General features: G+C 39.3%; 1 protein-coding gene across 8 annotated transcripts in view; it reads left to right on the top strand.

Moving 5' to 3' along the window:
• The window catches only part of diaph2 (diaphanous-related formin 2), a 289,859-nt gene that overhangs the window by 116,673 nt on the left and 150,778 nt on the right, over positions 1 to 22,408 (top strand). For all 8 annotated transcript variants that reach the window (XR_015712824.1, XR_015712823.1, XM_087799075.1 and 5 more), the window contains 2 exons: positions 15,166 to 15,267; positions 19,662 to 19,756. Coding sequence is in view for 6 of the 8 variants with exons in the window: in XM_087799075.1 (XP_087655201.1) it covers positions 15,166 to 15,267; positions 19,662 to 19,756 (197 nt within the window). In the remaining 2 variants the exon portion in view is untranslated. The remainder of the gene's footprint in view (positions 1 to 15,165; positions 15,268 to 19,661; positions 19,757 to 22,408) is intronic.

The following is a 22,408-nucleotide window of genomic DNA, read 5'->3' as shown; positions in this document are numbered from 1 at the left end:
TTGATGGACTTCAGAAGGTCCCAGATGTTTTGATTCATTTTTAAGATCCGAGAACAAGTGAACATGTTTGTGATTTAATGAACTCATGATGTTTCATGTTTCCTGGATCTCCTCCTACACTCTCCACACTCTGTCCCAGTGGCTCCAGAGCAGCAGAAGAATCTTTCATATTTGATCTGAAACACATGGAAGAAAACAATGTTTTATGTGTGAAGTTAAGAGTTAAATAGTTTCATTTACAGATCAGAACTATATGTCAAGTAATGATTTTATGTTTGGATGAAAAGAAGGTCCTTCTTTAAAGCGTCAGTTGAGATGATTCTTGACTCCTGCAGACGTGAGGTCGTAGAAGAAACACAGGTTTAGATCTTCACCTCAGAAGATCAACAATTCCTCCTCCCACCTGAGTCCTGAGGTCCATAATGTTCTGTGACCTCATCACATCCGTGTGTGTCTTCAGCCCTCAGAAAGTATCTTCCTCCTTGGTTTCTTTTTATCTTCCTGAGATGTCGCAGACAAACGAACACACCTTGAGGATCACATGACCTCGATATCATCTTCAAACCTTCACACCAGCGAAATGTCAGGAAGCAGCTTCAGTTCTGCCTGAAACAGTTTTTCAACACAAGCAAACGTAATCATCTCCATGACTCTGGCCTTCAAGATCCTCCAGGAACTCTGGTGTTGGAGCGTCTGTGGAACATGTTTCTCAGGTCGGCTGAAGGTTTCGTTCCTCATTCTTGAAGCGAAGCTTTTGTGCCGCTTTCTTTCTCTGTTTCTCAGGAAAATCTTCTTGGGAAATTCTATGGTTTCCCCACGAGAAGAAGCTCTTACAACTGGGACAACAGTTGTGGAATTACAGCCGTGTGCAGCTTTAATCCCGTGAATAAGAGCCGAGAGCAGTCGACACGCAGGGCAGCGTTTTAGGAGATCAGCGGCAGCGTCTCTGTGATCAGCAGCACATTGTGAATATCTGACATGTCCTTAGAATGCTCAAGGCTTTGTGATCTGCTGAGTTCCTCCACCATCGTAACACTCTGGTAACGTGCTTAGTCCTGCTCGGCCACAGAAATAGCTGCAGAAACAAGGTCAAAGTCAGGCGTGTTTTCACAGGCTGGGAACCACATTTCCAAAGTCAGTCCAGAGTCACTGAGTAGATTCACTCTTCTGCGGGATTGTGGGTCGTTTTCATGTTCTATAAATATCCCAGAACCCATCACGCTTCACTCGTGATGATTTCCATGAACCTCATGTTGTGTTTGGATGTATGTTGAAGGTCCACTTCTTCTCTTCTTCTGGCGCCACAATCCCTGAGAGTCATGTGACCATCTTACAGTTTTACGGAGATGTTCTGAGACTTTTGACCTGAAGATAAAAACTGACTCTTCTGACAAGATTTACGAGTCTGCAGTTGCAATATTGTGACACCAGGGGGAGCCAGAAAGACGGTGTTCAATCATACTGAGAGGGGCTTTAATGTGATGCATCTCAACTCTAGTCATTATCACTTGATCTGTTTCTTCAGATTCTTATTGTTATGTTTGTGTGGTGAACACATGCGTCTGCATTTGTTCTTTAAATAACATTAAATAAAATAACAGATCATTTGTAACGTAGTCACGACGTGGAGTCGCAAATAAAAACACTTTCTTCAGCAGAAAGTATGTTTTGTTTATCGTGCTGAACCTTTGACTCTTTGATGGTAGAAAACCACGCGGTCAGTGTTTGAGCCGAAGATCGACTTTGTTTTTCTCTCTTTGCTTGAAGAATCAATTTTTAACTGGCACCGCTGGGCTGGGGGTGAAAGGTCAAGGAGCAGGAGTTCAGTCGCTAACCATCAAGTCTGTGGATCTGCAGGTGGATCTACAGTCTGAATATTTCAAGTGGAGTCGTCCAGACGTTGCAGCGACACGTTTGTAATTCATCAAAGCGGCGAGAATGTGTCAAACTTCATTCAGCTTTGCTCCGCGATAAAAACTCATCATGTGCCGATCAATACTTGAGCTACACTCAAATATGAATAATGAGTTTGCTGAGGCCCACTTCTCCCCCCCGACATCCATCATTGTCAACAAAAATGAGTCCAGCAAATATTCAATTAAGACCTCAGGGTTTCATTTCTCATTCATTATTCTGAGGTTCATTTGCAGCTGGAGATTAATCTTTAGTCACTTTGAGGCTTAAAAATGACTCTTGGTGAGTCTGGACTTCCATGAGCTTCACCAGCAGCTTCCTGTTTCCACGACTAACTACACGAACGTCTACTTTTCTAGCTTCACTTTCCATACGTTGAGAACGTTGGAATAAAAACTCACATCGTGTTATAGATTTCAGCTGCGAGACGGTTTGGACTCGTCGACGGTGAGAATGTTGTTCGTTTGATTCTGTGAAAGTTAACTTTAACTCACAAACATGGTCTTTAATCCTCTTTTCATCTCATTCGCTGAATATAACATTCGCCAGTTTATTCGCCGAGTTGATGTTTTATTCTCGCCTCGAACATCATCACAAGAGTGAGAGGTCAGGGTTCAAGTCCCCGTCCGAAGCCAACTTATTGAATCAGGTTAGACGAGCCTTAAGGTCACGTGTTCCTGGAGCATCAGCTCCTTTAAATCTCAACCCAAGACGGCGTCTCCAGAATATGAAGTCAGAGTTAAGATTTCAACCCAAACAACAAGAGTCCGAGGCCCTCGTGAGCTAAAAGTTATTAAAGTTGTTTTTCAATATTTTTATTTTAGGACTTTCTTTAACGGATTATTTTACTGTTTCCTACACAAAAATGAATAAACACCAAGAAGTTTTTACATCAAACATGTTGCTGTAGTTTCTTCATGGATATGTTTATAAGTTAATACAATGAAATAGTATATATTAATAATAACTCAATATCTTTTGTCCCTTGAAGTAAAAGGAGGATAAAAGTCGCTCTCGGCCGTCGCAGTAGATAATGTTGCATCATGGGAAGGTTTATTTCCCTCTGCTCTAGTTTGCAGAACAACTTGATTCTATTTCAAAACTAAAGGGAATTTATGTGATGAAGATTTTTGCTGCTTTTGGATCCAGAAAAGTTGTTTCCTGTAGCGTCGGCTTCACTCATGAATATTCATCGTGAAGATTAAATGTAACTCCTTCAGTGAGTTGATACAAAGTGGCTCCAGAACAAACTCCATAAAACATGACGCGTCGTTTACGATCACATCGTGGACGAGAAAATTAAATCTGCTTTAATTGATCAAAGTGAACGTTTAACAGTTTATTAGAAACTGTTATTTATGCTGTTTATTAGAAAGTTTGTAAACAAACGATGAAATGTTTTGATAAATGATGTCAAACCGATGATGACGTCGACACACACTTGAACACTTGAACACTTAAACACTTGAACTCTTGAACACTTGAACACTTGAACACTTGAACACTTAAACACTTGAACACTTGAACACTTGAACACTTGAACACTTGAACTCTTGAACACTTGAACACTTGAACACTTGAACTCTTGAACACTTGAACACTTGAACTCTTGAACACTTGAACTCTTGAACACTTGAACACTTGAACTCTTGAACACTTGAACTCTTGAACTCTTGAACACTTGAACACTTGAACACTTGAACACTTGAACTCTTGAACACTTGAACTCTTGAACACTTGAACACTTGAACACTTTAACACTTTAACACTTGAACACTTTAACACTTGAACACTTGAACACTTGAACACTTGAACTCTTGAACACTTGAACTCTTGAACACTTGAACACTTGAACACTTGAACACTTGAACACTTGAACACTTGAACACTTGAACACTTTAACACTTTAACACTTTAACACTTGAACACTTGAACTCTTGAACACAACTTTATTTGTTAGAATAACACGACGTCGGGAGTGTTTGGGTTGAAAAGTGACTTTTTCAATATCTTTAGAAATCCAGTGAAACACAACAAACTTTGAAAGGAACTTTTGATTCGCTGCAGAAAGTCGGTGCTATTGATCACGTCGGTGGAACGTTGATGCGAGGCGAGCGGCTGCTGCGAGTCAAGTGCTGGGGACACAGTGGTGTAGCCATTAGCTCACAGGATGAAAGCTAAACACTGGCCTCTGGACTTGTCTCACAGCTGGACTCAGATGGTGGCCTGCAGGGCCTGGGACCATCGACTGCACCGATGTCCTGCATCTGCCCGATACCTCCTTGTCCCGCATTGATTTCCTGTTGCAATCAAGACTTAATGGAAGCCAATTTGCTATTGATTTGAACGCTGGTCATCGGAGCCACTGGGGGCCTGAGTTTAGCAGCTATTTCCAGCAGAACCTTAAACTTTTGAACCGTCAATCACTCGTCCTGGAGGGAATTCCCGGCTGGAAAATGTGATTTTCAGGTGACCTTGATCAACAGAACAAGAACAAATATCTTTAACTTCCATCCCTTAACACTATTTTCACCTTTTAGTTTGAGTTACATTTACTGATGTAGAGACTAGGATTAAAGACTGATCTCAGGATCAAGACTTTCAAATAAAATATATTAGATTGACTGACAGTAGAAGTCGTTGATAAAACTCTATACATTCAACATATATTTAATGATATTTATTTTTAGTTTACATTCTTATTCTGCCTTTATAGGAGCAGGAATACGTTAGTGTTGATGAAGCTTCATGGTGTCATTATTTACAGAGTCCACAAGATGTCGCTCTCTGACGTCTTTTATACGTTTCTTTTAACAACTGTTGTAGTGAAACTTCATGTTTCAACTGAGGGCGCCCCCTACTGACCTCTGAAATACTGTTTCTTCACTAGTAACGATCCAGTTCATCGTCGACGGTGGTTTTAACTCTTTTAAACTCAGTTGTTATGAAACAAAGATGGTATTAAAGGGACAATGTGTGCGTTACAAATCAATGTTTCTGGTTCCCCCTTGTGTTAGACCCGTGCGACTGCGATAAGAAAACTCTAGTGTTTAGTTTTCACTCATCTCATGTTTTTGTTCTCAGTACTTCAGCCAAGATGTAGAGACATTTTTAAGTATTAAAACCATCATCAGTATGAAGACAGTAGTATTTACTACAGTAAAGATGTGTAACCGTCATCATCTGAGACGTTCCAAGGTTGTGTCAGTGTTGCTCAGCGGTGAAGGTGACGGGAATAGAACCCGCGGCCGGTGTGGTGGTCTGACCCCGGAGGAGATAATCCCATCAACAACTGTGGGATTACGAGCTGGAGTGTGTTGTTGTGTTGATGAATCTGCATTGTCATGTTATTACTGCTGCCACACAGCGAGGGCCGCCATGGATTTTCCATCTAAATGGATTAAAGTCCCGTTTCTTACGCCGACCACGAAAAGAGAGGTTAGACGAAGCAAACAGGAGATAAAGAGCTTTGCTACACAATCAGTGCGTAACTTATCAGCTTCTTGTGATTGACCCGCAGCGTTCAGGGCGACCAGCGTAAACCTGCTGGAGGCTCGTGAATATCTATGAGGGATTATCTTCACTCGTGACTTAAGAGAAGAAACTTCTGTTTCAAGCGTCGTCCATTTATTTACTGCGTTTGAGAAACTTCTTCATTTCTGTCTCTGACGTCACCGTGATCTCATTTATTTCCTGACATGAGGGTAAATAGTAACTTTTGAAACTGTTCATTGTTGGTTAAAGACTCACATTTTTATTGACAAACGTGTTTGACGAAGATACAAACGTTTTTATTCCTATTTTTATTAAGTTAAAGCTGCGACACGATGTTGTGATACATGTTCTGATCTGTTAATTACTTTCATAAATATATCAAGATTCACTGAAGTCTCTAAGAAATATTAAGATTATTCAGTTATTGTTATCATCATTTTGACTTTTCTCATCAGTAAATCCTTCTTAATATTCCTGGATCCAGACGGTCGCGATGATACCATCAACACCAGAAGAAAAAGACTTCCTTGTAATTCCGGGAGTGATCCTGGAAACATTACAAAAGTGCATATTTAAAGCGACAGGACTGAGAAAGTCATGTAAACACGTTGTGTAAACACGTTGTGTACTTGAAGTGTATCCAGCGTAAAGTGTGTCATGAGATCCTCTTGATGTCGAAGCCTCTTTGAACCCCTGAGGCTCTTTGTGCCGCCGCCCTCGAATGTCTTACCTTCTCTAATCTCTCGACTCTCGCTCTCTTCTCTCACTTAATCTCACCGGGGGGTCCTTTGGGATTGGACACAATTACTGTGTGTGTCTTTGTTTACTCATTACGTCTGACAGGCCACAGCTCTGCTGCTGTCGGCACTGTTCACACACACACACACCAAGTGTGTGTGTAGCTACTTTCTGTACTGTAGTTGTGTGTTTTTCTTCTGTCTCTCGTCTCCGTCCTCGTGGAATCTTGGATGAAAATCTCATCATCAATTCAATACAAATTGAATTTAAAAAACAACTTTATTGTGTTATAAAAGTAAGATTGTGTGGTTAAAAGAAGTGGCGTTGAACTCACAACCCTGGACTAACACAGCTGAACACGATGTTTCCTCTAATGAAGGTCTGCGGTGAAGAGAGACTTGTAAACAAATCCCTTCGTTCCTCTAAACCCTGAACCCTCTGCTTTACTGGACCTGATGTTGCTGCAGGTTTATGAGCCGCAACAACATGGACGAGCGATATGAAGAAAATAAAGGAGTAATAATGAGCTGTTTTCCTCTTTCATCCGTTGATTCTTCTAATGCTTGTGAGACTGAACTGTTGCCGAGGGTCGACCTGTGGAACCAGAGCATCAATTAATCTTTGTTGCCCCTTAAGTCGTGATCGGAGCCTCTAAAGCACAAAACTAATAACATGGTCCTAATAAAACCCTGGTTTCTCTCAGGACCTTACGAAGCAGGACTTCCTACCACCGAGTCTGTAGATAAACGTTCCGTTGACGACGACGACACCAATAATAATCACAATAACACAGTCAATCCGTGGATCCACTGGACTTTATTCCATCATCTGGAGTCAGAACGTGATCAGAGGAACTGACCATTTGAGCAGCGTTCTCACCCAAGTGTAGGATTTTAATTAATGTTGGAGCGCCGCCCCGTACAAAGACCTCCTGTTGTTCACAACAGAGGCAGCAGCCATTTTGGTGTGATTCTGTCGGTGCCAGCAGCCGAGCGGGTGTTCTGAGCTCACTTAACCTCTCCCTCCTGTCGAGTCTTTCTGCTGCTAAATGACTTTTCTAATGCATGTAATGAGCTCATTTGTTGGCGTGTGTTTTGTCTATGTCAAGGAAATAAAACTCTCATTAAATAGCAGTTTTCTACTAATTACCAGCTTTAGGCCGAATGAATGGTTCTGGGATCGTCTCGTTACCGACGTCGTGACGCAGGATCCGGGATTTATTCTCCTATTGATTGTGTTTCTACGTTTGAATCAAATCATCGATATATGAAGAGAAGTTGGAGAAACAAAAATAAAAGTACGAGAAACACAATAATCATGTAGTTGTTGAGTAAAAACACACATTGTTGTTATTTTAACAAACGTCTAACGTGCAAATAAAGCTTTTAACGAGTGACGATAGATTCTCAACGCACTGGTGTTTCACAAGACAAAATGGCCGCCATTACGTTCATGAAATTAGACCTGAGCTGCTGACGATGAACGTGTTGTAAACATTTAGAAGAGAAACATTGAAACATGTGAACGTGTTATTTTTCACACATTGTTGTGTAAAGTTGTGTTGTTGTTGTTCATCTAAAGCTCTAGGATTGTTTTAGTGTTGGTTGAAGTGAAAGTCATTCTTTATTTGAGGACGAGAGTGAGATCAATGGAACAATAACAACTGTTTTTAAATAAACTATCAAAAGTCAAGAACGCACACAGATGATGAAACTCATGGAATGTTACTTCATTTTAATGTTATTTCATCCTTTAAGTTTAGATGAAAGTCCAACATCTGTTGTTTATAACAACAATGAGTTCATCTATTCTTACATATAAATGTTCTTTTATCTGGTTTAGTGTTTTATTGGAACTTATTATTGTATTTCTCATGAACTGAAGCTGAACAAATACTAGGATCAGAAAAACATTTGTCCAGAGGAAGCATGCGAGGAGGAAGTACTGCAGTATTTAAATGGACGTTAAGGTTATACATGTGTCATCACTGGATGTCACGTCGCACTAACATTGTAACTATTGAAGCACCGAAGCACATAAGTGATATATTTTCTCGTCAAAGCGGCGACTCCAGCAGTAATCACTGTGTTTAACTCACGAGTCGTATCTTAAGAGCGTATGATCGTGAAAGTATCATTTATCCCGACAGTCGAGTGAAGCTTCGAGGACTGTTGAGCGTTGATGCTCTTTTCTCTCCACTAAAAACATTTCTTTACGTTCACACTCTCCAACGTAAACACACGTCAGGAAACACGTTGATAGTATAATAAACATAAATAAATAATCCTTCTTTCATCAAGTATTTACAGAAACTCGTACTTGTTCCACTGCTCGTGTCATTGTAAAGAAAGAGAAACAAAAGAGTCTCTGAGTCGATGGTTCGAGCTTCACTTTGATTGACAGCTTTTATAATCGTCAGCGAGTCCTGACAGATCTATGAACGTGTTCTGATCCACGAGGCTCCGTTCACACCTTAAGTCTCTTATTATTGCTTAAATTATTAATTCAAAGTACTTTTGTCACGTGTGCATGTATTTAAATATGTGATCATTATTTACGTTTAAAACATGTACTGACGGTTCAGTATCTAAAGACATTAATGGAGACGTTTCAGTGTCAGAGTCGCAGCAGGTGAAACAAACTTATCCTCTTTCCTCAGACTCTCCCCTTAAGCCCCGCCTTCACAGCCCATAAAGGGGAGGGGCTTATTCAGTTAGTTTCGCAGAGAGTTTCACATGTTTCTCATTGTTGATCGATCGAGAGAAAGAAAGAACGTTGTCTTCAACCAACTGAACCGACATCAAAACAGCAAACATGGATAAAATGTCATTTTTTAAATATGATGTTATTTCATTACCTTTTCTCAATTATTACCAGAGAAAAGGTGTTTATTGTCTCAGAAATCAACATATAATCCTCTGTGTTTTCTTTCCTTCTATCAGAGTTGATCATAAATGTCGTCGAACTGTCGCGATGAAAAATCTTAGACGAGCCACAGATTTGGTTCCATTGCCAGACTTTTCTTTCCTCCCTTTTGTCTGGAACTTTCCAGGGATTTCACCTGAATATCATTGACTGAGCACAAGCCCGGAGTTACCTGTCCAGGTAGCGGCTGCAGGAAGTTAATGGAGACCATGGAGACGTCTAATCCTTCAGTGCTCAGTTCTCCTCCTACACACTCGCTCCTTGAATGAGTAACTAGAGTCTCTTGTGAGTCTTGAGGAACAGAAGTGTCCAGTTGGGCCGACAGCTCCGGCACCTCCGACAGTGAGTGGGAGTGTGTCGGGTCACAACAGGCTGGAGGAGGATTTCTGGGAAGTGATCGTCGGCTCAATCCAACTGTTGCCTCCAGAGCAGAGCAGACCTCCATCAACGAGGTCCACATCAGAACGTTCCACACCATGACATGATGACATGATGTGGATCATGATGTCAATCATGATGTGGATCATGACTCCTGGTCTCCTCACGTCCATGGAAACATCATGTGCTGCGTCTCCTGCCGTCGGTCACTGAGGGAGGTCTGTGCTCCTCACGAAGAGAAGGAGTTTGTTTCTCCTCGGGCTCGACTCCAGGCCCAGCTGTGGGTCGAGTCTCTCCATGAATACTGAGTCCAGGCCTGGCACGAGGCCAGCGTCACTCCTGAGATGCATGTGGTTCTTCAGCGTACATGACACCTTATTATTGAGATCCCAGATGTTGATGATGCGAGAAGACGTAACCCTGGAAAAGTGCTCGTCGCGGCTGCATTCTTCACTTCCTGAAGTGCTTTTTGACACATGATTACGTTCTCAGACCATCTCGCCACACTATGCCTACTTTCCTTCCTTCTCACCATCAGTCACTCCTGTGTCGCCGCCGTCAGCGTCGCACTCTTGAACGACATCTTGTGTTGACGGAATCATATCAATAAAATCACTGTTTATCTTTAGTGTCACTTTAGTTTGAACTGATGTCGAGGAAACTAACTGGACAAGATCTTCGTCTACAGAGCCGTTTAAATGTGAGGCACTTCCTCTAGGGGGCGCCAGAGGACTGCAGCGCAGCCGCGGCGCTACAACAATGTTAGCATCGTTCGTACCTGAGAAAGTAACAACAACCACTTCAATATCAACCATAACTACGACAAACTGCTCTTCACCGCTGACAACGTGTCGTCACTCTTGAGGTCAAAGAGGCGAAGAAATGGAAACGATTCAAGATATTTCTGTGACTCTGTTGCTCCGACGTCGGCCTTCGTTTCCTCCAGTTATCGTCTCCTGTTTCCAACTCTGTTTGATCCAGAAGTGCTCAGTGTTTGTTGACGGAGCTCAGTGTGACGCCGGAGTCGCTGCAGAACATGTGGTCGAGGGTTTGATGGACGTCTGCAGGGACAACATGGACGTGTCCCAGTGAACGCCGGCCAACATACCGACGAGCGTTCAAGTGTGTTTTCACGGAGCGTCCCGGAGGAACGAGTCCGTCCAACAGACAGAGGAGCTCCGCCACGATGCCAAGAGATCCTTATCTGCCAAAGTTGCTGTTTTTTTCATCGAGCACTTGTGTGTTTGTGTAACTCCTTCCTGGCACGAGCGTGTTCGGCTCGTCCACCGTTGATGTGTGCGACACTGTGTGCGACACTGTGTGCGACACTGTGTGACACTGTATGCGACACTGTGTGACACTGTGTGCGACACTGTGTGCGACACTGTGTGACACTGTATGCGACACTGTGTGACACTGTGTGCGACACTGTGTGCGACACTGTGTGACACTGTATGCGACACTGTGTGACACTGTGTGCGACACTGTGTGCGACACTGTGTGCGACACTGTGTGACACTGTATGCGACACTGTGTGACACTGTATGCGACACTGTGTGCGACACTGTGTGCGACACTGTGTGCGACACTGTGTGCGACACTGTTTGACACTGTATGCGACACTGTGTGACACTGTGTGCGACACTGTGTGCGACACTGTGTGACACTGTATGCGACACTGTGTGACACTGTGTGCGACACTGTGTGCGACACTGTGTGACACTGTATGCGACACTGTGTGACACTGTGTGCGACACTGTGTGCGACACTGTGTGCGACACTGTGTGCGACACTGTGTGCGACACTGTGTGCGACACTGTGTGCGACACTGTGTGCGACACTGTGTGCGACACTGTGTGTGACACTGTTGCGACACTGTGTGCGACACTGTGTGCGACACTGTGTGCGACACTGTGCGACATTGTTGCGACACTGTGTGCGACACTGGGTGCGACACTGTTGCGACACTGTGTGCGACACTGTGTGCGACACTGTGCGCGACACTGTGCGCGACACTGTGCGCGACACTGTGTGCGACACTGTGTGAGTCACTAGTTATTTAATGTGTTTCATTCTGCCAGAGCTCTTCTTCATGCACTTGTCTTGTTGTCTTTGAACCTGATTTATTATTAGCTTTTATCATCACTTCAAACACGTCTAATTAAATGAATACCTCAACATGAAAATAACAAAATGTAACATTTATGTTGTATTGTATTTTAATTTGTATTTCCATTAAGAAAACTATGAACTATGAGATTAGATTTTGTTAAAATTATAAATACTTGTCACTCTTTGTTTATGACCTATTTAAGATCATGAAGATTCATCCTTAATGTTGTTGTGTGTATTTATATATGTATATATGTATTTATCTATAATCCTGAGCATGTTGGTCGATGTGCTCCATGATGCAGAAACGACAACATTATGGTGAGTTGAAACCATCGTATCCTAAACTGTCTCGTGTTTCTCTGCCAAAACCAACTCCCCCTCTCGCCTGCAGCGTTAGCAAGATGGCGCTAACAAATATAAATGTTCGAGAGCGACTGGTTTTGTTGTCAGAGACTTACATCTATAGCCAGCGGGCATCTTCTGAGACACGTCTTGAGTCTGGCGTGGACTTGGATCAGCTGTTGGACGGCCTCCTCGCTGCCGAGGTTAAGCTGTGCGTGGATGGATGTTACCGAGTTAGTGCCTCGGAAAAGTTTTCAGTTTAAAAATCTTCTTTTCTCCTCGGAGCGACTCACAGTACCTGACATGTTGTTATTGTTCAGGGCTTTTATTAAAACTTCATGGACCATCTGGTGCTTCCATCGCAGTCGAGCTTCAACACGTCGGGGAATAGAAACTAGTGTCGCAGAGAGAAGCAGCTTCTCCTCCAGAACCTTCAGTCCAGTCGCTCACAGGTGTGTCAGGAGAACTTATGAACGTCAAGAAGTGGATTTGAAAGTGTCTTGTTTTTATGGTTGCTAGGCAACACTCGCAGTGTGAAAACTGAAGCAAGAGTTTGTCGTATTTGACGTGAGAATTACGAGTCACCTGACCAGTCACATGGTTTACATGGTTATTTCAACATATCTGGTTTAAAAACAGAGTCTGTCATTAACCTGGGAAACATTTTCTTGAAAAGACTCAATAACTCGTATGTAATCAATAACTAGTCATCAATAACTTGTCATTAATAACTAGTATGAAATCAATAACTGGTCATTAATAACAAGTATGACATCAATAACTAGTCATCAATAACTTGTCATTAATAACTAGTATGAAATCAATAACTGGTCATTAATAACAAGTATGACATCAATAACTGGTCATCAATAACTAGTAATTAATATCTAATATGAAACCATAACTGGTCATTAATAACAAGTATGACATCAATAACTTGTCATTAATAACTAGTATGACATCAATAACTTGTCATTAATAACTAGTATGACATCAATAACTGGTCATCAATAACTTGTCATCAATAACTAGTCATTAATAACTAGTATGACATCAATAACTGGTCATCAATAACTTTTCATCAATAACTAGTCATTAAAAACTAGTATGACATCAATAACTGGTCATCAATAACTTGTCATCAATAACTAGTCATTAAAAACTAGTATGACATCAATAACTGGTCATCAATAACTTTTCATCAATAACTAGTCATTAATAACTAGTATGACATCAATAACTGGTCATTAATAACTAGTATGACATCAATAACTGGTCATCAATAACTTGTCATCAATAACTAGTCATTCATAACTAGTATGACATCAATAACTTGTCATCAATAACTAGTCATTAATAACTAGTATGACATCAATAACTTGTCATCAATAACTAGTCATTAATAACTAGTATGACATCAATAACTGGTCATCAATAACTAGTCATTAATATCTAGTATGAAATCAATAACTGGTCATCAATAACTTGTCATCAATAACTGGTCATTAATAACAAGTATGACATCAATAACTAGTCATCAATAACTCGTATGTAATCCATTACTAGTCATCAATAACTTGTCATTAATAACTAGTATGACATCAATAACTAGTTACAATAACTAGTATGACATCAATAACTGGTTATTAATAACTGGTCATCAATAACTAGTATGACATCAATAACTTGTCATCAATAACTGGTCATTAATAACAAGTATGACATCAATAACTAGTCATCAATAACTCGTATGTAATCAATAACTAGTCATCAATAACTTGTCATTAATAACTAGTATGACATCAATAAATAGTCATCAATAACTAGTATGACATCAATAACTGGTCATTAATAACTGGTCATCAATAACTAGTATGACATCAATAACTAGTCATCAATAACTGGTCATCAATAACTAGTCATTAATAACTGGTCATCAATAACTGGTCATCAATAACTAGTATGACATCAATAACTAGTCATTAATAACTGGTCATCAATATCTAGTCATTAATAACTGGTCATCAATAACTGGTCATCAATAACTAGTATGACATCAATAACTGGTCATCAATAACTAGTATGACATCAATAACTGGTCATCAATAACTAGTATGACATCAATAACTGGTCATCAATAACTAGTATGACATCAATAACTAGTCATCAATAAGACATCATGACGATGAACGAAGGCCTGAAGCTTGTGCTCCTCAGGAGACGTTGCCTCTCGTTTGTTTCTTCAAACACGTCAACATGTGTTTCTTGTCCTCAGAGACTCTCTTGCTTCCTTCGGCAGAAACGTTTGTTTGCTGATGAGCCTCAACATTTAAAGATCGTCGTCTGGAGGAAAATATCTTCTTTCTTTCCAGAAACATTTATCGATGAAACTATTGAAACTAAACTCAACAGAGAAAAATATATTTTCAATGAAGCAGAAAACGATCAGGTGCTCGTGACACGTTTGGAATCTTTCGTCAGATTTTGAAGTGATTTGGACGATTGTAGCAGGTGGACTGAGGTGTGTGTGTGTGTGTGTGTGTGTGTGTGTGTGTGTGAGTGTGTGTGTGTGTGTGTGTGTATGTGTGTGTGTGTGTGTGTGTGAGAGTGTGTGTGTGTGTGTGTGTGTGTGTGTGTGTGTGTGTGTGTGTGTGTGTGTATGTGTGTGTGTGTGTGTGAGTGTGTGTGTGTGTGTGTGTGTATGTGTGTGTGTGTGTGTGTGTGAGAGTGTGTGTGTGTGTGTGTGTGTGTGTGTGTGTGTGTGTGTGTGTGTATGTGTGTGTGGGTGTGTGTGTGTGTGTGTGTATGTGTGTGTGTGTGTGTGTGTGTGTGTGTGTTTCGCTCAATGCTAGACGACATCTCTTGAAGTCGCGCCTCTGATCGTACGACTCTCTCATGACGCAGGACTCGTACAAGAGTCATTAGAACGAGTCATTAGAACGAGTCATTAGAACGAGTCACTAGAACGAGTCATTAGAAGGAGTCATTAGAACGAGTCAGAAGCTAAATCTCGCTTCTTAACGACCATCGACGTTTGACGACCCGATGATTGCTTCGTTGACATTTGATGACCTTCAGTGTGGGATCTATAGAGTCTCAAGATGGCCGCCTGTGTGTTTAACACTCATCTTCATTAAGTCATCATTCGTTAGCATTTCACTGAAGCTCCATCGATCCACGTGGTTAATGCCAGGTTTACTCCAGACACTCTGGTTTCCTCCCACAGAACAACAACATCCATCTTTGTTTCTCTTGCAGCGAGAAAAGACGTCAAAGACGAGACGGACGACAGGATGCAACAGTTCAAGAAGAAGGCGAAGGAGCTTCGTGTCCTCGATGCTAAGACGGCACAGAATCTTTGTAAGTATAGATTTTTGATGTCGTTCATGTGTTTGTTCATGTGTTTGTAAATGTGTTTGTAAATGTTGTTCATATGTTTGAAAATGTGTTTGTAAATGTGTTTGTAAATGTGTTTGTAAATGTGTTTGTAAATGTTGTTCATATGTTTGTAAATGTGTTTGTAAATGTGTTTGTAAATGTTGTTCATATGTTTGTTAATGTGTTTGTAAATGTTGTTCATATGTTTGTTAATGTGTTTGTAAATGTTGTTCATATGTTTGTAAATGTGTTTGTAAATGTGTTTGTAAATGTTGTTCATATGTTTGTAAATGTGTTTGTAAATGTCATTAATGTTTGTAAATGTCGTTCATATGTTTGTTAATGTTGTTTATGTTTTTTAATGTCGTTCATATGTTTGTTAATGTCGTTCATATGTTTGTTAATGTCGTTTATGTTTTTTAATGTCGTTCATATGTTTGTTAATGTCGTTCATATGTTTGTTAATGTCGTTCATATGTTTGTTAATGTCGTTTATGTTTTTTAATGTCGTTCATATGTTTGTTAATGTCGTTCATATGTTTGTTAATGTCGTTCATATGTTTGTAAATGTTGTTTATGTTTGTAAATGTTGTTTATGTTTGTTAATGTCGTTCATATGTTTGTAAATGTCCACACATATGTGAATCAGTCAGAATGTTGTTCCATTCGTGTAAATGTTGCTACGATGTTGATACGCGTCAAAGTCGTCCTCCATCACAGAGCAGATGGTCGTTGAATGAGCCAGAAGGCTGGTGTAGAAAATATCACCTCCAGAAGGACATGTGCTCTTGAGCAACAGTATCACCTCCACAGTGACGGTGAAACACAGAGATGTCATCAGTGATGCGACTGTACTTCCTGGTGTTTGATGGACGGACAATACATTCAGAAGCTTGAATGAACAACATGCATCTTCCAACAGTTTCATGGTCTTTCAGGCTCGATGTAGGCATTCGTTCGACTTCTGGCTCGGCCTCGAGCACATTTCTAATGAAACGTTAGCGTCTATGAATATATGAATATATATAAATAACATGTTTTTATATCATTAGAGCTTCAAACAAACTTCAACAGTTCGGCTAGAGATGAAGAGCAAACTATATTTAGATGATAAGTCAATGTTTTTGTGATGTTAATAACATGATCAGCCGTTATTAACCCATTGAAAGGTCATTTATTACAAATCAACCGTTCATATGGTGAAGTTCTACTTTCATTCTACTGTCATTCTACTTTCATTCTACTGTCATTCTACTTTCATTCTACTTTCATTCTACTGTCATTCTACTTTCATTCTACTGTCATTCTACTTTCATTCTACTGTCATTCTACTGTCATTCTACTGTCATTCTACTGTCATTCTACTGTCATTCTACTGTCATTCTACTTTCATTCTACTGTCATTCTACTTTCATTCTACTGTCATTCTACTTTCATTCTACTGTCATTCTACTGTCATTCTACTGTCATTCTACTGTCATTCTACTTTCATTCTACTGTCATTCTACTGTCATTCTACTGTCATTCTACTTTCATTCTACTGTCATTCTACTTTCATTCTACTGTCATTCTACTGTCATTCTACTGTCATTCTACTGTCATTCTACTGTCACTCTACTTTCATTCTACTGTCATTCTACTTTCATTCTACTGTCATTCTACTGTCATTCTACTGTCATTCTACTGTCATTCTACTGTCATTCTACTGTCATTCTACTGTCATTCTACTTTCATTCTACTGTCATTCTACTTTCATTCTACTTTCATTCTACTGTCATTCTACTGTCATTCTACTGTCATTCTACTTTCATTCTACTGTCATTCTACTTTCATTCTACTGTCATTCTACTTTCATTCTACTGTCATTCTACTTTCATTCTACTGTCATTCTACTTTCATTCTACTTTCATTCTACTGTCATTCTACTTTCATTCTACTTTCATTCTACTGTCATTCTACTTTCATTCTACTGTCATTCTACTGTCATTCTACTTTCATTCTACTTTCATTCTACTGTCATTCTACTTTCATTCTACTGTCATTCTACTGTCATTCTACTTTCATTCTACTCTCATTCTACTGTCATTCTACTGTCATTCTACTGTCATTCTACTTTCATTCTACTTTCATTCTACTGTCATTCTACTGTCATTCTACTGTCATTCTACTTTCATTCTACTTTCATTCTACTGTCATTCTACTGTCATTCTACTGTCATTCTACTTTCATTCTACTTTCATTCTACTTTCATTCTACTGTCATTCTACTGTCATTCTACTTTCATTCTACTTTCATTCTACTTTCATTCTACTGTCATTCTACTTTCATTCTACTGTCATTCTACTTTCATTCTACTGTCATTCTACTTCCATTCTACTTTCATTCTACTGTCATTCTACTTTCATTCTACTGTCATTCTACTTTCATTCTACTGTCATTCTACTGTCATTCTACTGTCATTCTACTTTCATTCTACTGTCATTCTACTTTCATTCTACTGTCATTCTACTTTCATTCTACTGTCATTCTACTTCCATTCTACTTTCATTCTACTGTCATTCTACTTTCATTCTACTGTCATTCTACTTTCATTCTACTGTCATTCTATTTTCATTCTACTGTCATTCTACTTTCATTCTACTGTCATTCTACTTTCATTCTACTGTCATTCTACTTTCATTCTACTGTCATTCTACTTCCATTCTACTTTCATTCTACTGTCATTCTACTGTCATTCTACTGTCATTCTACTGTCATTCTACTTTCATTCTACTGTCATTCTACTTTCATTCTACTGTCATTCTACTTCCATTCTACTTTCATTCTACTTTCATTCTACTGTCATTCTACTTTCATTCTACTGTCATTCTACTTCCATTCTACTTTCATTCTACTGTCATTCTACGGTCATTCTACTGTCATTCTACTGTCATTCTACTGTCATTCTACTTTCATTCTACTGTCATTCTACTTTCATTCTACTGTCATTCTACTTCCATTCTACTTTCATTCTACTTCCATTCTACTTTCATTCTACTGTCATTCTACTTTCATTCTACTTCCATTCTACTTTCATTCTATTTCCATTCTACTTTCATTCTACTTCCATTCTACTTTCATTCTACTTTCATTCTACTTTCATTCTACTGTCATTCTACTGTCATTCTACTGTCATTCTACTTTCATTCTACTGTCATTCTACTTTCATTCTACTGTCATTCTACTTCCATTCTACTTTCATTCTACTTCCATTCTACTTTCATTCTACTGTCATTCTACTTTCATTCTACTTCCATTCTACTTTCATTCTATTTCCATTCTACTTTCATTCTACTTCCATTCTACTGTCATTCTACTTCCATTCTACTTTCATTCTACTTTCATTCTACTTTCATTCTACTGTCATTCTACTGTCATTCTACTTTCATTCTACTGTCATTCTACTTCCATTCTACTTTCATTCTACTGTCATTCTACTGTCATTCTACTGTCATTCTACTGTCATTCTACTTTCATTCTACTGTCATTCTACTTTCACTCTACTGTCATTCTACTTCCATTCTACTTTCATTCTACTTCCATTCTACTTTCATTCTACTGTCATTCTACTTTCATTCTACTTCCATTCTACTTTCATTCTATTTCCATTCTACTTTCATTCTACTTCCATTCTACTTTCATTCTACTTTCATTCTACTTTCATTCTACTGTCATTCTACTGTCATTCTACTGTCTCTCGTAGTTTGAAAACGCTAGAAACCTTTTTTTCTGTCCCTTAGAATTTACTTTTCTTTAACTGTTTCCATTCAACGATCCTTCATCTTTGGACTTTACTTTTTGATGTTTCAAATCAAACTCTCGTAGGTGAGCTGAGTTCCATCAGACTTCTGGCTCATTTCAAAACTAAAAGATGGTAGAAAGAGGTGAGAATCCTAGTCAGCAGTGATTGGCTGAGCTTGAGAAGCAGCAGCAGCGACTATGGTTTGTTGCGTATCAAACACAGACCTGTGGACCCGACGCTGCCGAGCAGCTGTTGAGTGAATCTCCGACTCATTAACAAAGTTCCACCTGTGACTTCCACCTGGATTCACCAGCAGCTCCACATTCCACCGTAGGCATCGCACCTGGAGCGCGACGGCGAGGATCTTCCCTGCGGCGCTCGTCCACGACTGCTTTACTCTCCCTGCTTATTAACTGGACGAGGTTCGACTGCTTCGCTCGTGGTCAGCGACACAAACTCACGACTCGAGTGACGGAGAGAATATTAGTTTCCGGCGACACTCTTCGGTCATCTGGTGTGAAGAGCAATGAAGCTGAAACGAGTGAGTGAAGCTCATAAAAGAAGAGAGGAAATGACTCTGTTCTCTCCATCACAGCAATCTTCCTGGGATCGTTCCGCCTGCCGTACGAAGAGATCCGAGACATCGTGCTGGAGGTGGACGAGCAACGCCTGAGCGAGTCTCTCATCCAGGTGAGACTGATGCTCGCAGTGACCACGACGTCCAGGGTTTGTCTTCAGTCGAGCCAAACAAACGTTTCATCAACTTAGTTCCTTTAAATGAGAGACTCTGAGCTGCAGCTGTTTAATCAGAGTTTTCACTGTAAAACTTGAATTAGCATAAACACAATATATATTTTCTTTTCACCAACTTTACTTCAACGTTTACATAAAAACAACACATTTTTAAACAAATGTCATTTATTTAAGCTTTCAAATCATTTTATTCTCATCATTGATCATGTTTTGGTTTATTTGTATTCAATTAAGGATGTGAAATACAATAAAACATATATTTATATATTTATATATCTATATATCATTGAGTCGTCCACAGCCAAAAGAAAAATGAAATCCCGCGAGATCTCAGCGCTGACTGGGTACAAGAGGATACAGTGAGTCCAGTTTTCGGACGTATTTCTTCTTCAGTTTCATGACTTCAACCACAAAACAAACTAAAATTTTAAAAAAGAAGCAAATGTATTGAAACCTGTTGTGTTGTGTTGTCATCGTACCTCATGTTGAGTTGTGTGTTACTTTTGTGTTGAGCATGAAAAACATCACTTTTATAAAACATATTTAAGTAAATCAAGTAAGTAAATATAGTTGGTACATTTACTGATACAAGTGTTTATGTTTTAGTTGAAAGAAAAACTTGTTGTAAAAGTGAAAACATGTCTTGAGTCTTAACTTCAACGATTGTTGACTGGAGATCATGGAGGAAGAAAACCCTGAGAAGGTCGTTGAGGTCGTTGAGGTCGTTGACCTCATTTTAAACGTGATCTTCTCTCCGCGACCGAAGCGTTCATCGTCTCATAAAGGATGACGAAGGACACATCTTGGCTGAATCCTCCCACTTTTCTGCGGCGCCATTGTTCGTCCGGTGATTGATGAGCTTCTGCGAGAACTCTTGTTTATTTCTCTTTTCTTCTGCTTTCATGAGCGTTAATTAAAAAGGGAGGACGATCCTCTGGGCGTCGCTTACAAACTGCAGCCATATATTGTGTTCTGGTGTCGCTGCAGTCGACGCTCGCAGCTGGACAGCATATATTTGAGAATAAATATAGAAAGTCATGTGATCATTAGCTGGGTTTAATTGATACTATTCAAGGTCGACTCTGTTCATTCTGCAGAAGATGAACGACTGACGAGTTCTTCTCCATGTGTTTGTCAACGAGACGAATCTAATCTGTGACCCTTCAGTGTTTTTGTGTTTCTTCCATCTGTGAACAAAGAAACACAAATGCATTGAAGGATATTTTTCTCTTCGCTCGTCTGCACTGGAGACTCGTTCCAGTCCTGGTCATAATGTTGTGGTTCATTGTCGTTCAGACTGAATGTCAGCAATAAGTCAGCAAACAGATTCTCACTGTCTTGGTGGATGTGTTTCCATGTGAAGACGAGATTGAATGGAAGTTAAAACATGAGAATTTAAAAGACGTCCTGCTGCTGCGTCTGCAGCTGCTCATCCAGACTCATTACGCTGATGAATCATCTCCACCACCCACTCCAGCCTCACGCCAATCACCATTTATCCACACGGACCTCTGGAGTCCAGCGGCGCCGCAGCGTGAGGCTTCTGCAGTCACACCAATCAAATAAAAGCAAAACCATCATGAAAGGAAACTAATTCTGTCTGAGACAAAATGTGCTCACGTGCACTTTATGAGCTTCACTGAGGACCAGCTACACATGGAGCTCCTCCTGATGGTCCTGCAGGTTTCACACATCACTGGAGCTAATAATAAGAACAATAACACGATCGATCACATGATAATAACAAGTGCTTCAGTGTCACATGTCTCATCAAAGAAGTGAACGAGGGAAGAACGAGGGAAGAGCAGATGGAGAAATGTTATTAAGAAGATCATTTCATGAAGTCATCATCCATTCATTCATTCATTCATTCGTTCATTCATTCGTTCGTTCGTTCGTTCGTTCGTTCGTTCGTTCGTTCGTTCGTTCGTTCGTTCGTTCGTTCGTTCGTTCGTTCGTTCGTTCGTTCGTTCGTTCGTTCGTTCGTTCGTTCGTTCGTTCGCTCGCTCGCTCGCTCTTATTTCTGTAGAGATATTAAGATATATAGATATAAACATATTAAGATATAAAGATATAAAGATATTAACATATTAACATATTAACATATTAACATATAAAGATATAAAGATATTAACATATTAACATATTAACATATTAACATATAAACATATTAAGATATAAACATATTAAGATATAAACATATAAACATATAAACATATAAACATATAAACATATTAACATATTAAGAAATAAAGATATAAAGATATAAAGATATAAACATATTAAGATATTAACATATTAAGATATTAAGATATAAAGATATAAAGATATAAAGATATTAACATATTAACATATTAAGATATAAACATATTAAGATATAAAGATATTAAGATATTAAGATATAAAGATATAAACATATAAACATATAAACATATTAAGAAATAAAGATATAAAGATATAAAGATATAAAGATATTAAGATGTAAAGATGTAAAGATGTAAAGATATAAAGATATTAACATATTAACATATTAACATATTAAGATGTAAAGATAGATATAAAGATATTAACATATTAACATATTAAGAT

The sequence above is a fragment of the Callionymus lyra genome, chromosome 9 (genome assembly GCF_982586985.1).
Source record: "Callionymus lyra chromosome 9, fCalLyr1.hap1.1, whole genome shotgun sequence".
In the NCBI taxonomy this organism is placed as follows: domain Eukaryota; kingdom Metazoa; phylum Chordata; class Actinopteri; order Syngnathiformes; family Callionymidae; genus Callionymus; species Callionymus lyra.
Note: the sequence above shows the minus strand (reverse complement) of the source record. Positions and strands in the feature narration are given on the sequence as shown.